Source organism: Leptopilina boulardi, unplaced genomic scaffold (assembly GCF_019393585.1).
Source record: "Leptopilina boulardi isolate dan_hultmark-lab unplaced genomic scaffold, ZJU_Lbou_2.1 LbouV2_211, whole genome shotgun sequence".
NCBI lineage: Eukaryota > Metazoa > Arthropoda > Insecta > Hymenoptera > Figitidae > Leptopilina > Leptopilina boulardi.
The window spans coordinates 1,349,116-1,373,709 of record NW_026137765.1 but is presented as its reverse complement, the minus strand read 5'-3'; the positions used below and the strand labels follow the sequence as shown (position 1 = coordinate 1,373,709).

General features: G+C 28.1%; 1 protein-coding gene across 2 annotated transcripts in view; it reads left to right on the top strand.

Moving 5' to 3' along the window:
* Positions 1-24,594, top strand: part of LOC127278779 (uncharacterized) — a 92,966-nt gene that overhangs the window by 41,244 nt on the left and 27,128 nt on the right. The window contains exons 2-5 of one of the 2 annotated variants that reach the window (XM_051300644.1): positions 12,359-12,745; positions 15,320-15,440; positions 15,685-15,869; positions 17,826-17,924. In XM_051300644.1, coding sequence (XP_051156601.1) covers positions 12,359-12,745; positions 15,320-15,440; positions 15,685-15,869; positions 17,826-17,924 — 792 coding nt within the window. The remainder of the gene's footprint in view (positions 1-12,358; positions 12,746-15,319; positions 15,441-15,684; positions 15,870-17,825; positions 17,925-24,594) is intronic. The other variant, XM_051300645.1, reaches the window with a different exon arrangement.

Sequence of the window (24,594 nt, the reverse complement as noted above, 5' to 3'; positions counted from 1 at the left end):
AGCCAATATAAAGAGCTCTTGTCTCAACGTTATTTATGATAATATCTTTTTCACGGTGGAGTTTTATCACACGCACAAAACTAAACATTTTAACACGTCACTAAGACAGAATATCATTAATAAATAAAGCGAAAAGAAATTGTAATAGCTTTTTTCCTTCTCGATAATGTATTATCATTTTTTTTTTATCAGTTGAATAATAATAATATAATTTTATTCGCGTATGAATAAAATATAGTTTCAATATATATACAAAATAAAAAAATATTGATTACATTTAAAAAATAAATTGAAATTATTTCTTATACGAAAGCAGTTTTTCTTATTCAATAAAAATAAAATTGATGTTCAAAAAAGAAAACGTAAAAAAAAAGAGTGTAACCAATGTGACCAGTGAGAGGCTGTCGATGCATAAATTCGATACTCCTTGACGTATCCTGCGGCGACGTCTATCATCTACCTATAGTGACGTTATTTTGCGTTCTTTCTGCACATTTCTATGATAACTTATGCGATGTCTGACTCGTATGTCACTGCATTTCATCTCTATCGTATAGTTTTATTTCTGTCGCTTTTGCTGCGAAAAATTTCCATTCTTTTATATACATATAAAAAAAATTTTTTTAAAAATTGCAATCACTGACCTATTATTGCGCACAAATTACTGCCGAATGAATAATAAAGTGATAAACGAAAAATTAACATTAAAAAACCCCTAAAAAATGTTATTTCAATTAAAATATTAGAAATAAAGTTCTAGATTAAATATTTTTAAATATTAATATATTTTGAAACATTAATATTTAAAAAAAATATATTTTTCAATATTAATATTTTGCAAATAATATTTGGCAAATAATATTTGGCAAATAATATTTTGCAATATTAATATTTTGTCAAATATTTAATAAAAGAACAATTTTTTCAATAACTTCCTTGCGTCAGAAAAATTGTTAATTTTTTTTTTTTTTTTTGCTCCATTCATTAAAAAAAATTTTGTTTTTCATTCTAACTTGATAAATACATATGCACGTTTTGTTGAAATAAAGGTTTATGGGATTTGAAAAATGAAAATAATATTGAAAATGTTTCAGTATGCGAAAAGACACATAAATGTCAATTTTTTTTAAACAAATTTGTTTTACAGCTTTAATGTGACGTATGGCTCATATTTTATATTCCGATAGAATTTTCTTTTTTTTTTTTTTTGTATAAAAATTCTAGATGAAAGTAGGTGAAATAAAACAAAAATGCGCGCACAAGCACAAGACCATAAATGTCACATTCTTTTTTTTTTTGATGATTTAATAGAGCTTTGTAATATTTCACGCTATTATACATACATATATGTGAACATTTCTTTCATAATAGCGTTTCACAATATTTGACTGTATTTTATTTTTACTAGCTGCTAAAAAAAAGAAACAAAAAAGGAAAAAGATTTTAAATAATTTTCTTATTTTAGATAATCAATCAATATTATTAGTAAAGAAAGTATTTTATTGTTTTAAAAAATAAGTGGTACAAGAAATTTTTAGTCAGACAAGAATATGATGAATTCGGTTTTTATTTGTAACAAGTAGTTAAAAAATTTTTAATCAGATAAGAATTTTTATAAATTTCTTTTTAATTTGTAATCAGTAGTAATAGTTAGTTACAGTCAGGCAAAACGCTTTTTTGTATTTGTTTTAGTTTTGATTTAGTAGTAAAAGTAATTTTTAGTGAGACAATATTATTCTAAATTCATTTTAGTTTAAAAACAGTAGTAAAAGCAATTTTTTTGTCAGACACAATTCGTATTGGTTTAAAATTAGTAGTGAAAGCATTTTTTTAGTTAGACATAACTTCGATTTACTTTGAAATCAGTAGTATACGTGGTTTTAGTCAGACAAATATTTTTTAAATTCATTCACTTTTAAATCAGTAATAAAAATACCTTTTAGTGAGACAGAATTTGACTAAATACCGTTTCACTGCTGAATATGAAGTAAATGAGATTTTTAGTCAGACATTTTCCTGTATTCGTTCTACTTTAAAATCAGTGGTAAAAGTACTTATTAGTCAGACTTTTCTAGAATTTGCTTCACTTTTGTAATTAGTGGTAGAAGACACTTATAGTCAAACAAATCATTGTCAATTTAATCAGTTCTTTTAAACTATAATGTGGATTTAATTAAACAATTTTTGTTTGTAAATTCTATTAATTATTAATTTTTTTTTTTGGTGATTATAATAATAGGAAAAAAAATTGTTTGCATGCTATAATCAAATATTTTATACGTGGCAACAAACGTGAAATTAAAAATAAAAAAAAAATTTTTTTTTAAAGACAAAAGATTGTATCGAAGAAAGTAAGGCGAATGTTTTCCGGAGATATTAAGGAGGTTTTCTGCCAGGAAAGTGGTGGATGATTTTTTCACACTGCAGCCAGCGCGATAAGAGGCATTTCCGACAGTGCCGGTAGTGACGCGCTAGCTAACGTTGCAGGAAGTAGTGCAACTCAATTACCGACTATGGCAGGATATCTTATGGAACGCGTGGGTGGAGCTCCTTCTGTATATACATATATAGTCAGATGAAGACATAGGGGGTTGGCAAGCTTGTAATCAGTTGTATGCGCCTCATATATATATATATAAATTTTACATCACACACACATATAATACGCATGGCGTGGCCAGGTAAGAGTAACGCAGTTTGCACATGCCACGTGAATTGTTGCTTTGACGGGGGACCTTTAATTTCTACCTGCTCGGGTCTTGAAGTAACGCTCTTTACTCTCGGTTCCATGCGGCCAAAGAGTCAAACCACACGAATTCTAGAACGCGTTTAATTAACGTGCACTTTGCGCACGTCGTTGACACGCGGCGCGGCATACTTCCCCCTTTATGGTATGGAGAGACGTATTCTCTCGCGGTTTCACGACATTCAGCTTCCACCAATAATTGGAATTTATTGCCAGAGGCACCAATTAACTAGGGATTTTGTCAAGCTTCTATATATACTATATATATATATATATACGTTTGCCGTCGACTTACAAGACGTTTAGTTTTTTTTTTTACACTTTTATTTATACATTTACATAATTTACAAACCAAATTTTAATTACTTCATTTTAATTAATTACTTTTTATTTATTAGTTTTAATTAGTTCATTTTAATTATTTAGTTTTTTAAGGGTTTCGTGGTTCAGGTTCGAAAGCCTTATTGTTTCACTTTGGCGGCCGTCTGTCTGTCTGTCCGTCGTATACTCGTATGGTTGCCGTAGCAACCGTTTCCATGACAACAGGTACCATAGTAATTGTTACCAACATTACTGGTACCAAAGTTACTGGTACTATAGTAACTAAATGGTACTAAAGTTACTGGTACTATAGTAACTAAATGGTACTAAAGTAACTGGTACCAAAGTAACTAAATGGTACTAACGTAACTGGTACCAATGTTATTGGTACCACAGTAACTAGATGGTACTAAAGTAACTGGTACCAAAGTAACTAAATGGTACTAACGTAACTGGTACCAATGTTATTGGTACCACAGTAACTAGATGGTACTAAAATAACTGGTACTAAAGTAACTGGTACTAAAGTAACTGGTACTAAAGTAACTGGTACTAAAGTAACTGGTACTAAAGTAACTGGTACTAAAGTAACTGGTACTAAAGTAACTGGTACTAAAGTAACTGGTACCAAAGTTACTGGTACCAAAGTTACTGCTACCAAAGTAAAAGGTATTAAAGTAAAAGGTAACAAAGTAAAAGGTAACAAAGTAAAAGGTAACAAAGTAAAAGGTAACAAAGTAAAAGGTACCAAAGTAAAAGGTACTAAAGTTACTGAGACCAAAGTAAAAGGTACCAAAGTTACTGGGACCAAAGTTATTGATACCAAAGTTACTGGTACCAAAGTTACTGGTACCAAAGTTACTGCTACCAAAGTTACTGCTACCGAAGTAAAAGGTACCAAAGTAAAAGGTACCAAAGTAAAAGGTACCAAAGTAACTGGTACCAAAGTTACTGGTACCAAAGTTACTGCTACCAAAGTAAAAGGTATTAAAGTAAAAGGTAACAAAGTAAAAGGTACCAAAGTAAAAGGTACCAAAGTTACTGAGACCAAAGTAAAAGGTACCAAAGTTACTGAGACCAAAGTAAAAGGTACCAAAGTTACTGGGACCAAAGTTATTGATACCAAAGTTACTGGTACCAAAGTTACTGGTACCAAAGTTACTGGTACCAAAGTTACTGGTACCAAAGTTACTGCTACCAAAGTAAAAGGTACCAAAGTAAAAGGTACCAAAGTTACTGGGACCAAAGTTACTGGTACCAAAGTAAAAGGTACCAAAGTAAAAGGTACCAAAGTAAAAGGTACCAAAGTAAAAGGTACCAAAGTAAAAGGTACCAAAGTAAAAGGTACCAAAGTAAAAGGTACCAAAGTAAATGGTACCAAAGTAAAAGGTACCAAAGTAAAAGGTACCAAAGTTACTGGGACCAAAGTTACTGGTACCAAAGTTACTGGTACCAAAGTTACTGGTACCAAAGTAAAAGGTACCAAAGTAAAAGGTACCAAAGTTACTTGTACCAAAGTTACTGGTACCAAAGTTACTGGGACCAAAGTTACTGGTACAAAAGTAACTTACTTTTGCTACTGCCAAAAAAATCAGATAAATAAAAACATTTAGTCGGATTAAAAAGTGACTTTTACTACTTAAAAAGAAAATACACAAATTTATAAATAGTCTGACAAAAATTGACTTTCACTACTAGAACTAAAAATCAGATTTTTGTAACGCATTGTCCGAATGTTAGACATGTAAATTGTTTATTAAATAAAAATAAAAAAGATGGTTAAAAATAATCCAAGCTAAGAGATGGACAAAAATTAAAAATTTTCACATTTCTCTTTACTTTTATATTGAAACATATTTTTGAATCAGATTAAAGATAATCATTGGCATTAATTATTTTTCACTGATTACAGTCGTCAGATTATAATCTTTATTCATTTTACATTTTATCTGAATGATTAATGAAATTTTCAAACAATTGTAAATGGTTGGTAGATTTTGAATCTATAGAATAAATTTTGATTAAAGGATAATTTTACAATTTAGGAATATTTCGAAAATATTTTATAAACAATTAATTTTTTGGTAATCAATAAAATTCAGTTTTTTTTTCATTATAACGTTACAGTGAATTTTCTCTAAAAATGCTTTTATGTTATTAAAAGTTTTTTTTTTCTCTTTTTCTAGTAATGAAATTTTAGCAATCAAATCAATTTATTTGTAATATCGTTGACTTTTATAAATGTTTAATTAATGGTATTTTCAATTGAATGTCCTTTTTTAGATTAAAAAATATTGGCATATTTATGAATATACGTGAAAATTTTAATGAATATTGAATTACACACAAGAGCTTTATGTGTGGTAGTGATAAAAGCATTTAGCTTCGTGAAGTCAATTAGTATGATTAATTAATATTTCTCTTATTTAAAAAAATTTTTTATTTAAATGCAGTTGCATGTCAAAGATAGTATTGCAGCAATTTTATTTCTTTTTTTTGAAAAATAAAATAAAAAAAACTAAATTTTATTCAAGTCTCATTATATTGAAAAAATTTTTTTGAACTTTATGCGACGCGCCTTTAAAATAGAAAGAAAAACCTGACAATCACGTTATGACTTGAAGTTTTGAAACTTCACTCGTTGTTTGAAGAGAAAGGTGGGAAAAAGGGTGGAAAATTTTTTTTCTTTTTTTTCAAATTTTCCAGAAGGTGTAGACATTCGATTCAAAGTGTCTACAAGAATGACTTCGAATTGCTTCTGGCTTGAACATGCATAAATCGATTGCACTGTTCTCTGTTTGTTTCCGTCTCTCTCTCTCTCTTCCTCTCAAAACTTTTATTTCGCCGCAAGTTGTGAGTAAAACTTTTGTAAACTTTCCCTTGGTTACATATATGCAACTTTTCTTGAGCGATTGATCCTTGGATACTATTATTTTCACATATTGTAATATATACTTTTTTTCTGATATATATATATATTTTTTCTTCCATTTACATAATTTGGGAAAAATATTTTTAAACATATACTTTTTCTCATATTATAATTATTTTCAAAAATAATATACTTTATATTTTAAGAAGGAAAAAAAATTGCATTTTTAGAAAATACTTTTATATTTACTAAAATGTCAGACCTGTTATCTGACAGTTTGTCTGTTTGTCCTGCATGGGTGCGGGTATTTCTCTCTCTCTCTCTCTCTCCCTCTCTCACTTTCATATATGATAGAAGCGAATTTAGCGAGAATAAATGCAAATCGACGCAGGTGCCATCGTTGTGCATCGGCGTCGCTGCCTCATTCGTCACTCTTACGTCATGGTATTCGCATTAAGCAAACACAAATTCACAATTTTCAGTTTAAATTCAAAATTTAATATCAATAATTATTACATAATTGCAGAAAAAAAGTACTGTAATTTATTTCTAAATTGTTCCATTCACAAAGAATAAATTTAAAAAAAAATGGAAAAAAGTTGTATAATAACAATTTAATAATAAAAAAAAGGGTAGATGATATGGGTGACAAAAATGCGGAGAAAATTTTGGAATTAGTGATAAAAACAATTTTTAGTAGTTATTTTTCTATTAGTTCGTTTTTAGTTTGTAATAAGTAGTAAAAACCATTTTTAGGTAGACAATACTATCATTTCATTTTTAGTTTCTAATCAGTAGTAAAAAGAGTTTTTAGTCAGACACAACTTTTATTCATTTATTTCTTCTTTAGAATTAGTAGTAAAAGTGATTTTTAGTCAAACAAAATTTTCCTAAACTTGGATTCAGTGGTAAAATTAAATATAAGTTAGACAAAAATTTTTTGAATTCGTTTCTCTTTAGAATCAGTAGTGAATGACATTTTTAGTTAGACAAAATTTTCCTGAATTCGTTTTTGATCAGGAGTAAAAGTAATTTTTTAGTCAGGCAAAATTTTGGATAATTTGTTTCTCTTTAGAATCAGTAGTAAATGAAATTTTAAGTCAGACAGCATTTACATAAATTAGATTTACTTTGGAATCAGTGGTAAATGTAATTTTTAGTCAAGACATAATTTTTTACAATTTGTTTCTCTTTAAAATCAGTAGTAAGAGAGATTTTTAGTCAGACAAATCGTTGAAAATTTACTTTTAGTAGTAAAAGACGGTTATTGTAAGACGTAACAGAGTTAAAAAAAGTGATTTTTAGACAATTTTTTTAAATTATCGTTACTTTTAAATCAGTGGTAAAACTGTTTTTAGTCAGACAAAACTATTCCTTTATTTCTTTCTTTGAAATTAGTAGTCAAAGCGATTATTAGTCAAGACAAAATTTTTCGATTTTTTTTTATTTTTAATTTCAAAATTAGTGGTAAAAAATTTTTTTTCATTTAAATTTTGAGTTAAAATTCAAAATTCAAAAAAATTTTACATAATTTAAAAAAAAAATAACTGCAATTTATTTTCAAATGGTTTGATTCATCTATTGAGAAATAATAAATTTTAAAAAATAGTAGAAAAAAAAGTCGTAAATGAACGCAGGGGATGATAGGGGTGAACAAAAGTGCAGAGAAATTAAAAACTAAAAAATAAAAAAAAAGGAAATGGATAAAAATACAGGATGAACATCTCCACCAATTTATTATAGAGCGGGCAAAAAATCTATGCATATTCGACCTCGTATTATCTTAAATTCAATCCCGTTTCCACGAGGTTAAGCGTGAAAATTGTGTATGCAAATGCGTTTATAAATTCTTGTAGAGTGTAAGCAAGCCATACTATATTCTATATATATATATATATATATATATATATATATATATATATATATATATATATATATATATATATATATATATATATGCTACCGCGTTCTCTGATGTTGCAGAAAATTGCATTGACTTTTCGCGTCTCGAATATCAAATGTGAATGTACCTGTCACGACGGATGTAGAATGATCGAAGATACATTCCCACATATAGTCTTTTTGCGCAAAGAAATTTTAAAATTTTGCTGACTTACGACATATAGATGATATGCAGCGGCTCTTATATACGCTTTTGAAATTCCAATTTTTAAATTATTTTTTCTACACTTTTTCCAAGAAAGCAAATTTTTTCTTTAACTTTTCAAAAAATAAAATAGTGAAACAATAAAATATAATAATAAAATAAAAAAAAAAAGTAATTTTTATTTAAATAATAAATTTTAAATTGAAATAATTTTATATGAGCTAAAAAAAAGAAACATAAAAAAAAAGTACGATATAAAAATGTTTTTTTACATAAATTCCTTTCTGTCTCTGTGTGACACAAAGATTTTTAATTAATTAAATTACGGAAAAGTAACAGTAGGGGGACTGGACGTTTTTCTTGCAGTACTTTTTTAAAGTGGAAATGAAATAAATTGCAGTTATTTCCCCTGGTGACGGAAACGATTCTCATAAAGTTTACTTCACGTGTTTCAAAGTTCATTCTTCCTCAACTCCCGAGGACTCTTCTTTTTAAAAAGCACACACACACATACAGACATTTTTTTTACATATAATTACGTGTGAAACAAACCTGTTAAAAAAATTGTAACATTTAAAAAAAAAAAGAATAATACAAAATGTTATATTCTATTGTGTATGTCTCGCTATTTGGTCATATTATACCATTTGCAAAACTGACCTCCATTTTCCTTCTCTCTCTCCCTCTCTCTATCCTAATTGTGTTCCTGTTAGATGGCGATCTCGATACCATTCTCAATTATGATAAATTACATATAATTACGCAAGGTGGAGCACACGCTTAGGGGAGCATAGAGTTTATCTCGATGATAAAGGGTCATACGGTAGGAGGGGGGGGGGTAAGGGGGGAGGGGTACACCAAACGATTTGCATGCGACCAACTTAATCAGTGCCAACACCTTACAAACTTGGCATACAAAAGCCGTCGATTTTATACGATACGAAAACACACTTCTGCCTCTTGCAGTGAGAGAGAGAGAGAGAAAGATCAGATTAAATTTAATTGCTCCTTTAATGAATGACAAATGTCCGTAGTATTATAAGGTTTTTTTTTTTTTTTTTTTTTTTTTCTTTTTTGATAAACCAGTGCAAGACTGATGACTCACTGTGACTCTTGAAAATTTTCTATGCAATTACTATTTCTTATGGTTTCGTTCAATCTTCGCTAAATTGTATTCGTTTAACGTGATTAATTTACCGTGGCTCTTTTAGCGCGCGAGTGATAAATGAGAAACTATTTTTTTTTCTCTCTCTCTCGTTTTTCTAATTTATGTTTTTCTTTATTTGAGGAAAATAATTCTCATTTTATTATTTATTATCTTATTGTAATTACAAATTTTAAAATTGTAAATTATTTCTACTAATAATTTTTTTTTGGGGGGGGGGGTGGAAAAATGTCAATTATGTCTGACAAAAAATTATTATTTATATTATAATTATTTATCGAAGAAAATGTATCTCTAACCTTTATTTTCAACTGATGTATCATTTTGGATGAGGTGATTATTTGTTGTTAACACACGCGGTTTAAAGTAATTACGAACACTCCCGAAAGGACAATTAAAAATACTAAAATACTTTTATGAAAAATTAGCGATCGCGGTTTTAAGAATTTTTCGAACACTCCCGAAACAAAACAAAAAAAAAATTAACTAAAAATTTTTAAAAATAAAAAGGCTAAACACACTGTAAGAATTTTTTTTTCGTTCGCGATTTAAAAGATTCGAGCACTACTGAATTTATTAATCTGAAAAGAAAAAGAAAAAATAATTAATAAATTAGAAAAATTTACACTCACGTTGACCACTTCTAAACAGGTCAAGACACGAATTTTAACTGATTGAATTATTTTTGCGAGATTTCTCACAACCACATTGTTTATAATGACCTTCGATTTATATATTGTACCCATTGTATGCGTCAATGTAAACATTTACAGCTTGGGATTATGAGCAGGTATATTTGGGTTAATAAAATTCCGTTTCAAATAATAGTAGAACGAAATTTTAATTTATTTTAAATATTATTTCATTTATATATAGGGTGATTTTTATGTTTTGAAAAAAATTTTCCCTTGACAATAATTTTTAAGGGGTTTCCTAAATTTTCTGTTTAGTCGATCCGGAACATAAAACTCACCCTGCCCAGGTGGAAAAGTTCCCGGTAGTGACTACCGGTAATTTTTCCTAGATTACCGGCAGCCACTACCGGTAATTTTTCCGGGACTACCGGTAGTCACTACCGATAATTTTTCCGGGACTACCGGTAGTCACTACCGGTAATTCTTCCGGTACTACCGGTAGTGTCTACTACCGGTAATTTTTTCGTTACTACCGGCAGCCACTACCAGTAATTTTTCCTGGACTACCGGTAGTCACTTACCGGTAATTCTTCCGGTACTACCGGTAATTCTTCCGGTACTACCGGTAATTTTTCCGGTACTACCGGTAGTGACTACTACCGGTAATTTTTTCGTTACTACCGGCAGCCACTACCAGTAATTTTTCCTGGACTACCGGTATTCACTACCGGTAATTCTTCCAGTACTACCGGTAATTTTTCCGGTACTACCGGTAGTGACTACTACCGGTAATTTTTTCGTTACTACCGGCAGCCACTACCGGTAATTTTTCCTGGACTACCGGTAGTCACTACCGGCAATTCTTCCGGCACTACCGGTAATTTTTCCGGTACTACCAGTAGTGACTACTACCGGTAATTTTTTCGTTACTACCGGTAGTCACTATCGGTAATTTTTCCGGGACTACCGGTAGTAATTACCGGTAATTTTTTCGGGAATTACAATCAAAATTTAATACCAAATAACAAATTTTGATTGTAACTCCCGGAAAAATTACAGATAGTGACTACCGGTATTAACGAAAAAATTACCGGTAGTGACTACCGGTAGTACTGGAAAAATTACCGGTAGTCCCGGAAAAATTACCGGTAGTGCCTACTGATAGTCTAGAAAAAATTACCGGTAGTGCCTACCGGTAGTCCCGGAAAAATTGCCGATAGTCACTACCGGTAGCCATTACCGCTCCCGCTACCGGAATATTCACTACCTGTAGTCACGACCGGTAATTTTTCCTAGATTACCGGTAGCCACTATCGGCAATTTTTCCGAGACTACCGGTAGTCACTACCGGTAATTCTTCCGGTACTACCGGTAGTCACTACCGGTAATTTTTTCGTTACAACCGGTAGTCACTATCGGTAATTTTTCCGGGACTATCGGTAGTCACTACCGGTAGTAATTACCGGTAGTCATTACCTGTAGTAATTACCGGTAATTTTTTTGGGAATTACAATCAAAATTTAATACCAAATAACAAATTTTGATTGTAACTCCCGGAAAAATTACCGGTAATGACTACCGGTGGTAACGAAAAAATTACCGGTAGTGACTACCGGTAGTACTGGAAAAATTACCGGTAGTTACTACCGGTAATTTTTCCACCTGGGTGGATATAAATTATTAAAAAAAAATTTAGTACGTTAAATATAATTAAATTTTTAATACTAATTTTTTCAAATTTAATTTCATAAATATATAAAAAAAATAGTTAAGTTACAAATTATTTGAAATAAAATTTTTTCTTAAATGTAGAAAATAGAAAAATGCGATTTTATTGGAATATTTTAAGAGATTTATGATAAATGATTGATTGAAAAAAAAAAAATTTAGAAGAAAATAAAAAATAAAAACATATGGCTATTATAAAAGCAATATTTAAAATAAATCGCAATGCTGCGTTAAACGTACAGATCTCGCATCTCATCTGTCATAGTTTTGTCGCTTGCTCATTTTGCTTTTTGACACTGATTTCACACTTGAGCGGCTTGACCATTCGCTTGAATTAATCCGCGAATCGTCGACCCGAAATTTTAGCGGGTGCGGGTAATATTTTGATGTCATGCTTGCATAACCTTATGCAGTTTGTCACCATGCGTTATGGCTCTATATGTGCACGCTCTATTGATCCACATATGCACTTCCAATATATACATATACTCGTCAGTTTGAAAATACGCGATATAGAAACTATGTTTCGAGTTCTTTTATGTCAAAATATCAAAATCTAGTTCTCAACAATTCCTCTGATGAACTATTGTTGTATATATATATATATATCACTGAGAGAGAAAAAAATTCCTATCCTTATAATTCTTGTGCAATTGTTTTCATTCTTCCAATGAATTGAATATAAGAACTTTGATAAAAAAAATTCAATATAGAATTTGCAAAATGAATTTTTATTTTATAAATATAAAAATAATTTTTAATGAAAAATTGTTTTATTTTTCAGAATCACTGCAGCTGAAAATCAAACAGGTGACAATTCCAGATACAGTGAGAGAGGGGAAAAAGGATTTTGTAATTTTAGATTGTGATTATGATCTGGAAGGAACTTCTAGTACACTTTTAGTTGTGAAATGGTGGTACTTTAAGGACGATAAATCATCGCCAGACGACGGTTATGTTGCATATCAGTGGATTTATGGGAGACAACCAACTGCTGAACCTAGTTTTCAGAAATACATTGACGTTCAATATAAAGCAAGTGAAGATCCCTATACAATGTATCGAGCAATGAAATTGATTAATCCCAGTGTTGATCTTACTGGTACATATAAATGTGATATTTCGACTGTTGCCGATGAAATAGAAGCAAAGGGATCCATGGTAGTTTTCTGTAAGTTTACCAAAAAAAAAACAAACTATTTTTACGAATTTTCAATTACATTAATAATTTATTAATAATTTATTAATAAATTAATTTATGAATTAAAAATTAATTCATAAATTACTAATTATAATTACTTGTTTATTCTACTAATGATATTAAAAATGAAATAAAATATTTTTGCTAAAAAATTAACCACCTCATTTTTCTCTCATTGTAATCACGTTCTATATATAAGGGAATAAATAGTAATTATTGTCGATTATTACCGTATGGTTTGGTTCGAAGATTATTAATCCATTTCAGTAGTTAACTTAAGAGGTAGATTAGTGTAACAAGCTTCTGACTGAAATTCAGGCATGGAATACCTTGAGCTTGAACAATTGATTTAGTAATCAGTATAATGTTGTAGCACGCGTGCGCTTCCAACTTAAGCCTTTAGTAAACCGAAATTGACTAATGTTAATCAAATTCGATATCCTCATAATGGAAAATTTCACAATAGTCAAGAAATTGAGGCGACAATTAATATTCTCTAGTTTCAATTCAAATAATATAAAAGCACAAAATAATTTTAAAAAAATTTTTAAATATTAAAAAATTTTTATTAATATACAAAAATTTGCGTCAATTTTATATTTCATTTGATTTAAATTGAAATAAGAAGATATTTTTTGATAAAACAAAATGTTTGCGTGACTAAAGACTATATAGAGGATTTTAACCCCGCAAGTTATTACTTTTTATTTTTCCTATTTTTATTTATTCTTTTTTCACTTGAGTCGCATTCGTTTTCGAAATAAAAGTCTCTAGCCTGTAATATAAAAAGAAAAGCAAAAAAAAAAGAAGAAGAAGAAGAAGAAAAAAAAAGAAGCTGTGTGGAAAGAAGTTCCGCATTGTCGCGGTAATGCAGCAGCGCATTCTATGCGACGCGGATCCATTATTATTACATTTTTATTTTCAACGTTACGTGTGCGGTTCGCCCATATAGCCACCCACTGCACCTACCATCGACATTGGGTGTTTCGGAAGTGTAACTTCCGGCTTTTGTATCGAGAGAAAAGTCTGCAATCGACCAACGAGAGAGCGTGATAAGATTCACAAATTTAAAGGGAGAATTTTTTAAGATTTCACGAATCATATGATACATATTTAAAAACACATACACATATCGTTTGTTATATAAATATGTGAGAAGTGAACTGAAAGGAACTTTTCAAAAAATCACGTAGAAAAAAAAAATTGCTATAAATTATTATATTTTTTTTTTCAACTCAAAATGATGATTAATTTCTCGCTAATAAAATGGGAATTTTTTTTTTATTTATTTGTCATTTTTAAATAATTTCGTATTACCGAAATGTAATCAAGTTAATTAAAATTTCAACTAATTCAAATTTAGAGCATGCTATCGAGCATATTATATTCATATTGCGTTTGTATCATTGAATTGAAATTAATTTCTGTTAAATTAACTATCTATTTGACTGTAAATATATATATATATATATATATATATATATATATATATATGTTTAAAATTCACTAGAATGAAGTTTCATTTCAAAATACTATTCGATGAATATTAACTACATGCAAAATTTTTTTTTTTTATATCATTGTGTTTAAATTATTTAATTATTGTAATTTTATGTAGAAATAACAAAAAAAAAGGGTATGGCAATAATTTTCCAAGTGAGAATTCGCGTTGGTCGCAGTTGTTAAGGCGCGAAGAAATACAAAACACATTGATCGTTCGAATCCCCTCAGAAATGAATAATTTTTTCAACCAAAAATTATATTTGGTAAAAATAAATTAATTATAATTAATTTTCTTTTTCAATTCCAAGAATATAGAGAAAATTTCTCAAGAAGACAATTTAAAATTATTTAATTATTAAAATTTTATTAATTTACAAATAAAAGGGTATAATTATTATCATCACAGATGAGAATTGGTCGCAATCGTTAAGGCACCTAAAAATACAAAACGCGTCAAGCGTTCGAATCCTGACAAAATTAAATAATTTTTTCAATCAAAAATTAGTAAAAAAAAAAAAAATTAATAATTATATTTAATTTTTAATTTCAATAAAGACAATTTCTTGATTCACAATATTAAAGCATGATCATATCACAGAGAGTGCAGTCAACAACATAGAAAATAGACTCGTGAAGCTTTCATTTCATCACGCAAGCTGTTATCACATCAAATGGGTCAGCAAAACGAACGAAAAAAAAAAACCTGCTCGTAATAGTTTTCACATTCGAGAGAAGGGGTGGGGGGGATGTAAAAAAAAGACGTGAAAATAAACTCGAAAAAAAATATGAAAAATTCACAATATCCAAGAGAAAAATTTCATGAAATAAACGAATTCATTTTCTGGACAGTACCTGCTAAAAGTTTATAAATGGTGGTACATTCATTCGCGTTAGAGGAAAAAAAAAAAGATGCAGAGGTTAGGGGGTGGGGGAGGGGGGTGAAAATAAATATTGTCAAGGTAAAAAATTTGTCTAGTGAATTTCAGAGTTTAGACAAGTCAAGAGTTAGTTAACAAATAATGGTACGATCTTTTGTTTCAGCAACGGAAAAAAAATTTAAATTGATCACGAGAAGAGCTGTCGTGAGAGAAAAAGAGGGTTTGGAAGTGACGTGTCTCGCCGAAGGGCTGTATCCTCAACCTTCTCTCGACATTTCCGTTGAGTATGTATCTGCGATGACATTGCCATTTACAACTTTTCTTCTCAATGTGAAACTAGAAAATTGCATTTTTTTTTTACATTTTCAAAATTAAACAATGTAAAAAATAAAAATTATAATTACAAAATTTTCTTTAAATACGATTTTTTGAACAAAATTAATCTAAACAGTTTTTTTTTTTTTTTTTTGCTAAAGAAGACTCTGGAGTTTTATTAAGAAAGTAATTACAAAACTTTGTTCTTTACAGAGGAGTTGAGACAAAATATTCAGCGAAACCTATAGTTACAATGGCGCCAGGATCGCAGTATTACGATATTTTGACAAGAGTCGACTTGCAGGATGAAGATTTGCCCGAGTTAGCAATTCTAAAGTGCACCCTCAGCATACCAATGGCTAATTATAACGTCTCCCGTGAATTAATCTACCAACCTGGTCAGTATCTCTGAAAATTGTAAATTAATTTCTAACCACTATTTAATTGCTTTCAATATATTTACAAATTAATGAATTTTTATCATTTAATTATTCACAATGAAAGAAAACGAAGTGAAAAATTAAATATTTTAAAATCTATAGAAATTTAATTGACAGATTTTAAAAATTAATAATTCCAATTAAATTCGCCTTTAAAAGAATAATTATCTACTTTATTATTTTTAATATTTATGATATAGCTTTCAAATTAAAATCAAATTTCATCTACTTAAAATTTAATATTTTTCTAAATGGACTTTAAATTATTTTATTTTATATCGTTATTTTTTTAATTTTTTTTTTCCCCAAGAAAATCATATTGAAAATTTATTTCTATATATATATAATGATAAATTTTATCATAAAAGCGATCTATTAAATGAAACAAAATTTCATTTGAGTTCAGTATAACGTAAATTCAAAGTGCTCCTGGCTCAACGCCATTTTGCGAAATAAATTTAGAACAACGGGGTCGAAATTCCTGGTCTGCTAAATTTTCAAGATTAGAAAGGATTTTCAGTTTCCCAATTTTACTGATCCTGAATATTTACGGCAATTAAATTTTGTTCTATTTGGCATTTCATGGAATAAATTTACATAAGAGGCGTTTATGTTTATAGCAAAATCGAACTATGTGGTTATACTCTCCTCTCTCATGACATCAGTGTGTGTTCTATTTAAAATTCGACACTGAAATGAAATCAGCTGGAAAATTTATATTTAGCTTTTTCTTAACATAGGGGGAAAAATATAGCTATTTAAAAATTATATAAAAATTTAAAATGGAAAAATAGAAAAATAGATAAATATAAATAAATATATATTTTTTTAAAATTATATTTATCGTAATATAACGATAAGATTTTTTTTTTTTTTTTTTTTTTTTTTTGTAACACATTATCATGCAAATGTAAAGATTATGTAAAAAAGTTTTCCCATTATTATTGAAGAGTGAAAAATATATATCCGGTCTGAATGGAAAGCTCCAAGCTTTTCGCATACTGCCAATTGAAGAATGTAAAATATATTTTCACTCTAAGGTCTTTGAAGTCACGTAATATAAATCCTTTTCATTCCATTATGCGACAATTTTTTTTTTCTTCTGAATACGCATTAGTACTTGAAAATCATATTACCTTTTGGAATTGTAACATGTTATTTTCCATTATAGATATACAATTTCTACAATGGGGAAAAATATCAAAAGAAACTTTTATCATGTCTCGTTAAGATAAATTATTATCACTTCGGAAAAAAATATACAAAAAAAAAAAAGTTCTTTGAGATAGAAAATTTATTATATAGTTCTGAATTATAAAAGATATTTAATTTTTTTTTTTTATTAAAAAATAGAAATTTTTATTAAAATTGATTCACTATGATGTAAGAGTTTTGGTATGCTTATACTATTGGGAACTGTATTAATAATTCCGGTGAAGGGTGGGCCATTTTGGAGCACGTGATTTGGGTTTTCAAAACTGGTTCAAACTTATTTCTCATGCAAAACAGGTCGGCACTATACTGTTGTTTAATGCCAGATTTTAATTAATACTGAATCACTTTTTTTTTATTATATGAAATTTATTTTCAAGACCTGCAGCCCCACATACGGATTTGTAATTATCAAAAAAAAACTTAATACAATTATACATTCTACAAACATTCAATGAACTTGTTTTATAATATTTACATTTTCATTGACAATTTTTGAAATTAAATAGTCAATTTTTTTTATACGCGACGAGATAGATACGAATTTTTGCAAATACTGAATAAATAAAGACCCAAGAATTGGTTTATTAACAATAAATAAATAAATAATTTTTTCTTTTTTTTTTATTATTATTAATTTCGATGAGTCGAAGTTTTTATTTTTTATTTTTTTTTATACCGTATGTGGTGTTTGTTGTGCAGGAACGCCCACAACCACTACCACCTCAACAACGAAGCTGCTGAGAAAAATGGAGATCCAGGCGCTAGACAAGTCAGAACCAGACTTTGGCTATGGTGGTGGTAAGACTGAAATATTGCAACCCTGAACCCTTTTCCGTAATTCACCAATCACCACCATGGGCCACCTGCATTTCCAAAACTTTTCGTTTACGAACTTCGCGTGTGCAAAAAATAAAAGTAGAATTATAGCTTTTTTTTACATGGAAAATAAATTATCTTCATTTTTTTTTTCCTTCACTTAATTGAAAAATTTATTTAAAACTATTTTATTTCTTTTAGAATTTAAAAAAGTCATTAGTTATTGGTAAATTTATTAATAAAAAAAAAAGTAAACAGAAATTTGTTTTTATTGTAAAAATTTAAAAAATACACTACGAAGTTCTTAAACGTTTTGAAAAAATGGAACAAGTGTCATAAAATTTGTCTACTACTTTTTTTTTTTAAGGAAAATTATAAATAAATAATAATAAAATTAAAAAAATTATTAATTATTTATAATTATTTAATTAAGAATCATAATTTTTATGAGGGAAATTTTGTGACACATGAATGAAAATTGTGGCCGCACCTGCACGCATCCGCGTTTTTTTTCTACAATATCTTTTTGCACTCTTTTTTTCTTTATATGTATTTTAATTTTTCTTTCACTATTTTTCCAAAATTAAACAAAAAAAAAAAAAAAAAAAAAAAAGGAAATTGTAAAACGTATAAGGGTCTTTCTGTCCTGTCTTGTCTCGTCTATCTACACACATATAAACATTTTTGTACTATTGCACTATAAATTGCACTACGTTGTAGTTTCTGTTACATTTATCGTAAACTAACGAAAGCATGTTTTTTTTTTATATTAAAGTAAAATTTAATTCAATTTATATGATAGCATGTATAAAATTGTAATGTGAAAATATCGAGTTTATTTTTTTAATGAAATGTGATAAAATTAATATAAAATATATAGCATTTTATAAGAATCTATAATAATAATAATTTATTATAAAATGCAGGAATTTTTTTACTTTATGCAGGAAGAGTAAAAAATTTATATAAAATTAATTTGTGAATTTGAAATTATAATTTATAAATTAAAAATGGATTTTATTTCTAAATTTTAGTGATAATAAAATACGATTGATTTTAAAACAATTAATCTTAATTTCATTCAACTAGAATCAGTTTAGTTTTGCGAAGCATTTAACTTAATTTTCTGTCACTAAATTTCACTTTTGTCCGAGGTTCTATTTAGAGCTTTGATGACTGGCCGATCTTCTGTTTCTAACTTTACTGTTCTATTTCGTATAGTACTTGTTCAGAGAGAGAAAGAGAGAGTGAGAGAGAGAGTTAAACAAAAGCTCCCACTGTTACTACTATTCACATAAGCAAAAATTTCCACCTTCAATTTTTATTTCATTTACAAATATTTATTTTTAGTTAAAAAATAAGTAAATTATTTAAAAATAAATATTTCGAAAAATAAATATTTTGAAAAATAAATAATAATTTAAATAATAAATAATAAATATAAAAAATTTTTAATTTCCGAGATACAAATTTTTTTAAGTGGACAAAAAAAATCCAGAGAATCTGGATTTAATTTTGAATATATATACCTTTTAGAAAAAAAAAATGTATTATTCTCTGAATTTATTTCACAACTACTTTTTATTATATTTGCAAAAGAATGAATGTTGAAATATTTAATTCGTGTATTATTCATTTTTTTAAAAACCCAGAGAACATGATAATATAATGTACGGTCAGTTGTGATTTATTCTTAACTCATCAGAAAGTGTATTATAAATTTTCACTCATTACTTGTTTTTTTAGAAAGTGTCCCCTCTTTCTCATTCTCTCTTTGTTTAATATATAGAAAAATTGTTATAAAAATCTTTTTAAAAAATATATGATATAAAATAAAAAAATTAAATTAAAAAAATATATATAAATACATAAAAAATATATAATTATAAAAATATATAATTTATATAAAATCATTTATGAGCAAGAGAGTTTAGTATAATATATTTGTGGGTTATTTTGAAATGTTAGTTGGTTTGCATATGTTAATAGAGTTTGGCATATTTCAAGTTTAGTCTCTAGAGTCCAATTTTGTACATTCAGTTCTGATAAATTTGCTAGAGGGTTTATTTCCAACATGTCACTAATCTTCCGCGATATATATATAAATATATAGCTATCTTTTTCATTTTGCAAAAATATAAGTTATAAACAAAATTTTTCTTGCCATTGAATATATTTTTATCCTATAGTGGAAATTAAAAAAAAAAAAAATCTACGAAAGATTCAAAATTTATTACCAAGATTTTTGGATTCAAAAAATAATAAAAATTAATCGAATAAAATGAATTAATTAGGAAAGAATTTTTTCATACAGAGAGAAAAAATTTAAATTCGGATAAAAACAAGGAAAAGAAAAAAAAGTAATTACCAAAACTAAATTCATATTTTTTGTGAATATTTTTATTTTTTAAAAAAATTTTTTAATGAATAATAATTAAATTAAGCGCATAAGAACAATTTCTCTCCATTTTGCGATATAAAGATTGGTTAAAGAAGTTAATTGTTACGATTGTAATGAACGGGTCGCAATGAGTGCAAGTACATGCGAGGCACGTACTCAGCTTGCATTACCGAGTGATTTACCAAAACCTAGCGTTCCGTCATAGTTCTATATATATAGAGAGAGAGAGGAATAGAACGAACGTAGAAACCCCGAGACCGTGTCTCGCATGATAAAGAATCTGTTTGATTAGTTTTGCATTGAATGTTCCCTCGGGGGTGAGGTGGGGTGGGGGGGGGGAAGTGGGGCTTGGAAATTTAGCTCTCAACTGTCTTTACTGGATTTCGAATTAAGTCTTCTCTTGCTGCTTAATCCAAGTGACCCAAAGATCTTCTCTAATTCTGATTTTATTGCCAACACTTCTCACACATATATTCCGCAAATGCAATTTGCAAAATTCAACCAAATGAACAACAAAAATTAAAATGGGAAAAGAAGAGGAAAAAAGAAAATTCGATATAAGATTTTCTTCAACATTGTTTCATTTTAAGAGGTACTTTTTTTCTTTTTTTAAAAAAACGCCATCAAAATGAAAAACATTTGTTACGAAAAAAAAAAAAAAATATTAAATAATGAAGTAAAGGAGAAATTAAATATATACATGTGTTCGATCTTTTTTTAAACAATTGCTAAAAGAAAAGAGTGAAAAATAAGAAAGTTAAACGAGATTTCGTTTGTTGAACGTATTGTTTCTAGAACTTATTTTCTCCATTATTTTATTTTTTTTTTTTTTTTTTAGCTTCACAAGGAAAAGTAAATAGTTTTATTTTTCGAATCGACATTAATGGTTTTTTCGAGAGTTACGCTTCAATCAAGCGAAAAGTTAACGGGATTTTTGCTCGCTAGACGAAAGCACTGCGCGAGTTTACCGCTAATGTAATTTCTTGTTTTCATACATCCTCCTTCCCTTTTACTTGTGAGCTTTTTTTTCAACTCAAGTGTAACTAAATCCCTCGTCTTTGCCTGGCGCGTATTGAACGAATCCAGCCTGCCCCCCCCCTTATAAAGCCCCCCCCCCCCCGCCATCTATATAGAAGCTGTGCATCAAACCACTACTACTATCCGTTCGTTGCCTTTTCCACTCCCTATTCCCCCCCCCTCTCCCTATCGACATTCAACTTTCAACAGAAGTTGAGACGCAAACGCTTCATGATTTTCTTATCATTTTGTGAAGGCTGGCTATACCACTTTTGCGAATGAAAGTTTCACTGTACATGGTCTATATATATATGTATATATATATGAGCAAACGATTTTCCTTGTGTCCTGCAAAAGGTACAGCATTCAACCGCTGAAAAAAGAGTGAAGAATGGACCATTGTACGACCGTAGACATTTATTTTCCATATAAAAAAAGACCCCGAGAGTAAAATCTCATGGTTGTTGATGCGCTGTCCAACTTCTTTTCTTCCAGACAACGGTCACTATGGCCAATAACTTCTTTTTTTTTCATCTCCCTTCTGCATTTCAAACCACTGCCTATTTTGTAGTTTGTTATGGTGAGGGTGAAAAAAAATTGTTTCGAATGACAAGCTCGTTATTTTAGGAGAGACAATATTATTAATATTTATATTATTAATATATTAATATTTATTTTAATAATATATTAATATTTATTTTAATAATATTAAATATAGAATTTATTTTTATAGAATTGTTGTTTAAATTATTTAATTGAATTCTAATTTTATGTACAATTAACAAAAAAAGGGTAATGGTAATAATTTCACAGATTCAGAATCGCTTTGGTCGTGATCGTTAAGGCGCGAAGAAATACGAAACGCGTTGAACGTGTTCGAATCCTGACAAAGTTGAATAATTTTTTTCAATCAAAAATAATTATAACCTGATTTTGTAAAAATAAATAATAATTAATTTTCTCCTTTCAATTTCAAAAAGATGAAAGAAAATTTCCCTAAAATACAATTTTAAATTATTTTACAATTATAATAATTTACAATTAATAATTTCACAATTAAAAATTGGTCGCAATCGTTAAAGCGCAAAGAAATATAAAACATGAAAAGCATTCGAATCCTATTGAAATTGAACAATTTTTTCATATAAAAAGTTATAGGCTTGGTAATAATAAATAAAGATAATTTCTCATTAATTTTCAATTTCAAAAGAATAAAGAAAATTGGGCTTGTTTTTCCCGCCTCCTTTCTTTCACATTTCAAACCACTGCCTATTTTATAGTTTGTTAATGGCGAGGGAAAAAAAATTATTTTAAATTGACAAGTTCGTTATTTTAGGGTAGACAATATTATTTACACATTTTTCTTCCAATTGTATTTTGTTAATTAGTTTTTTTTATTACAAAAAACTTTTCATAGAAAAGTAAATAAATTCAAAAACACATTTATACAATATACCATTGTTGTCATAATGGACAATTCTCCCCTAATATTATTTTTGTCAGTCATGTTCTTTTAAAAAGAAATAAAGCAGCTGAGAAAATAACACTTTAACCCATGGAGATTAATACAATAATAATTACCAGACAAATGTTACTCATTATCGAATCGTAATTTATTTGGAAAAAAAAACTTTTTATATTCTTTTGTTTGTTTTATTTATTAATAAATATTTATTATACTAGTGTAATTATATAATAATAGTTTTCTATATTATTAAATATTATTCCAATGTTTTATAAATTTTATAAAAATGATAAATTATAAATTTTTTTTATAAATTTAGATTTTTTTATAAATTTTATAAAGGGAAATTGTTGAATGTTTCTTTATACATAAAGACCTTTTTTCAGAAAGCTTTGAAGAAAATTTTTAGAGCAACTTGAGTATAAGTTATTTGAAATTTTGTTGAGTGAACTTTTTTTTTTGTAAAACGCGAAGTTTTCTCTCTTCTGTTATATGTGGAAAAAGAGGTAGAAAAAAATTTATTCTTTTGCATTTTGTATCGCAAAACAAAATGACAGGGGGAATCCTAGAGAAAATCTTTCTGACAAAATAACATGGGATTTGGGAAGTGGAACACATACATTTCCTTTTTGATATGTCAATATATATATATATATATATATATATATATATATATATATATATATATATATATATATATATATGAGCGGATCGATCTAAGACCAAATGTGAGTCTATTGCCTAGAGGGAAAAATAGATTAAACGCTTTCGTTTACAAAAAAAAGAAGTTTCGAATTTACAAAAAAAAAAAAAAAATTACGATAGGTTTATAAGGAACTTTTGAAAAAGAAAATCCTTTTTTAAAATATGCTGTTTATTTTTTTTCCCTGAGAATGGTCGTTTTTCTTTATTTTCCAATGTCTCGTTAGCCTTCAAGTATATTATTTTCTTCAGGAAGCAAATAAAGATGATGGTAAAAGATCGATTACGAAAGTCTTAACATATAGTAGAGTAGTCTTTGAGGTTCTTATACAAGAACTTGGATAAAGGAATGTATATATAAAAGAAAAAGATCAATTTTAATATCAGTCTTCTTCGACTTCAACATTTTCTTTCTATTATTCTTTAAAATCCTCTGTTAGTTTTTTTTTTAAAGATGGTTTTTATATATAGACATAACTATAGGATCCATATTACTGAATAAATAACCGTTAATAAAAGATGAAATCCAAATGTTCTACTTTCAGTTTAAAAAAAAAAAAAAACCCATATACTCTCGTGGGGAATAAAAATAAACTTGACTAGTTGTTTTAGTATCAATTATTTTTCCATTTTCTCAAAGATATAAGAAGCTGGAAAATATAAATGACTTAAATGCTCAGATAAAATATCAGAATCAATTTCTATTTCCGTGTACAATTTAATGCAGTGTTATTATTGGAATTGGATATGAAAATAAAATATTTCATTATTTTTGCGGTAATATCAAATTTTGACAAGTATCGCAACGCCATCTGTTGGATACATATATTTTTTTTAATCTGTCAGTAATTTAGAATTCTGGCTTAAAAATTTATGAATTAATGAATATTAAGATTACTATAGATAAAAAAAAAGGAAATTTAAAACTATTTCTATTTACGATAGTTGGTCGATTATAGAAAGAAAAGAATTTTCATTTTTGAATTTCTGAAGAAAAAGTATAAGAATGTAAACCGATTGTTATATATAGGAGATCCTCTCGTGTTCATTATATAGACGCATAAGGA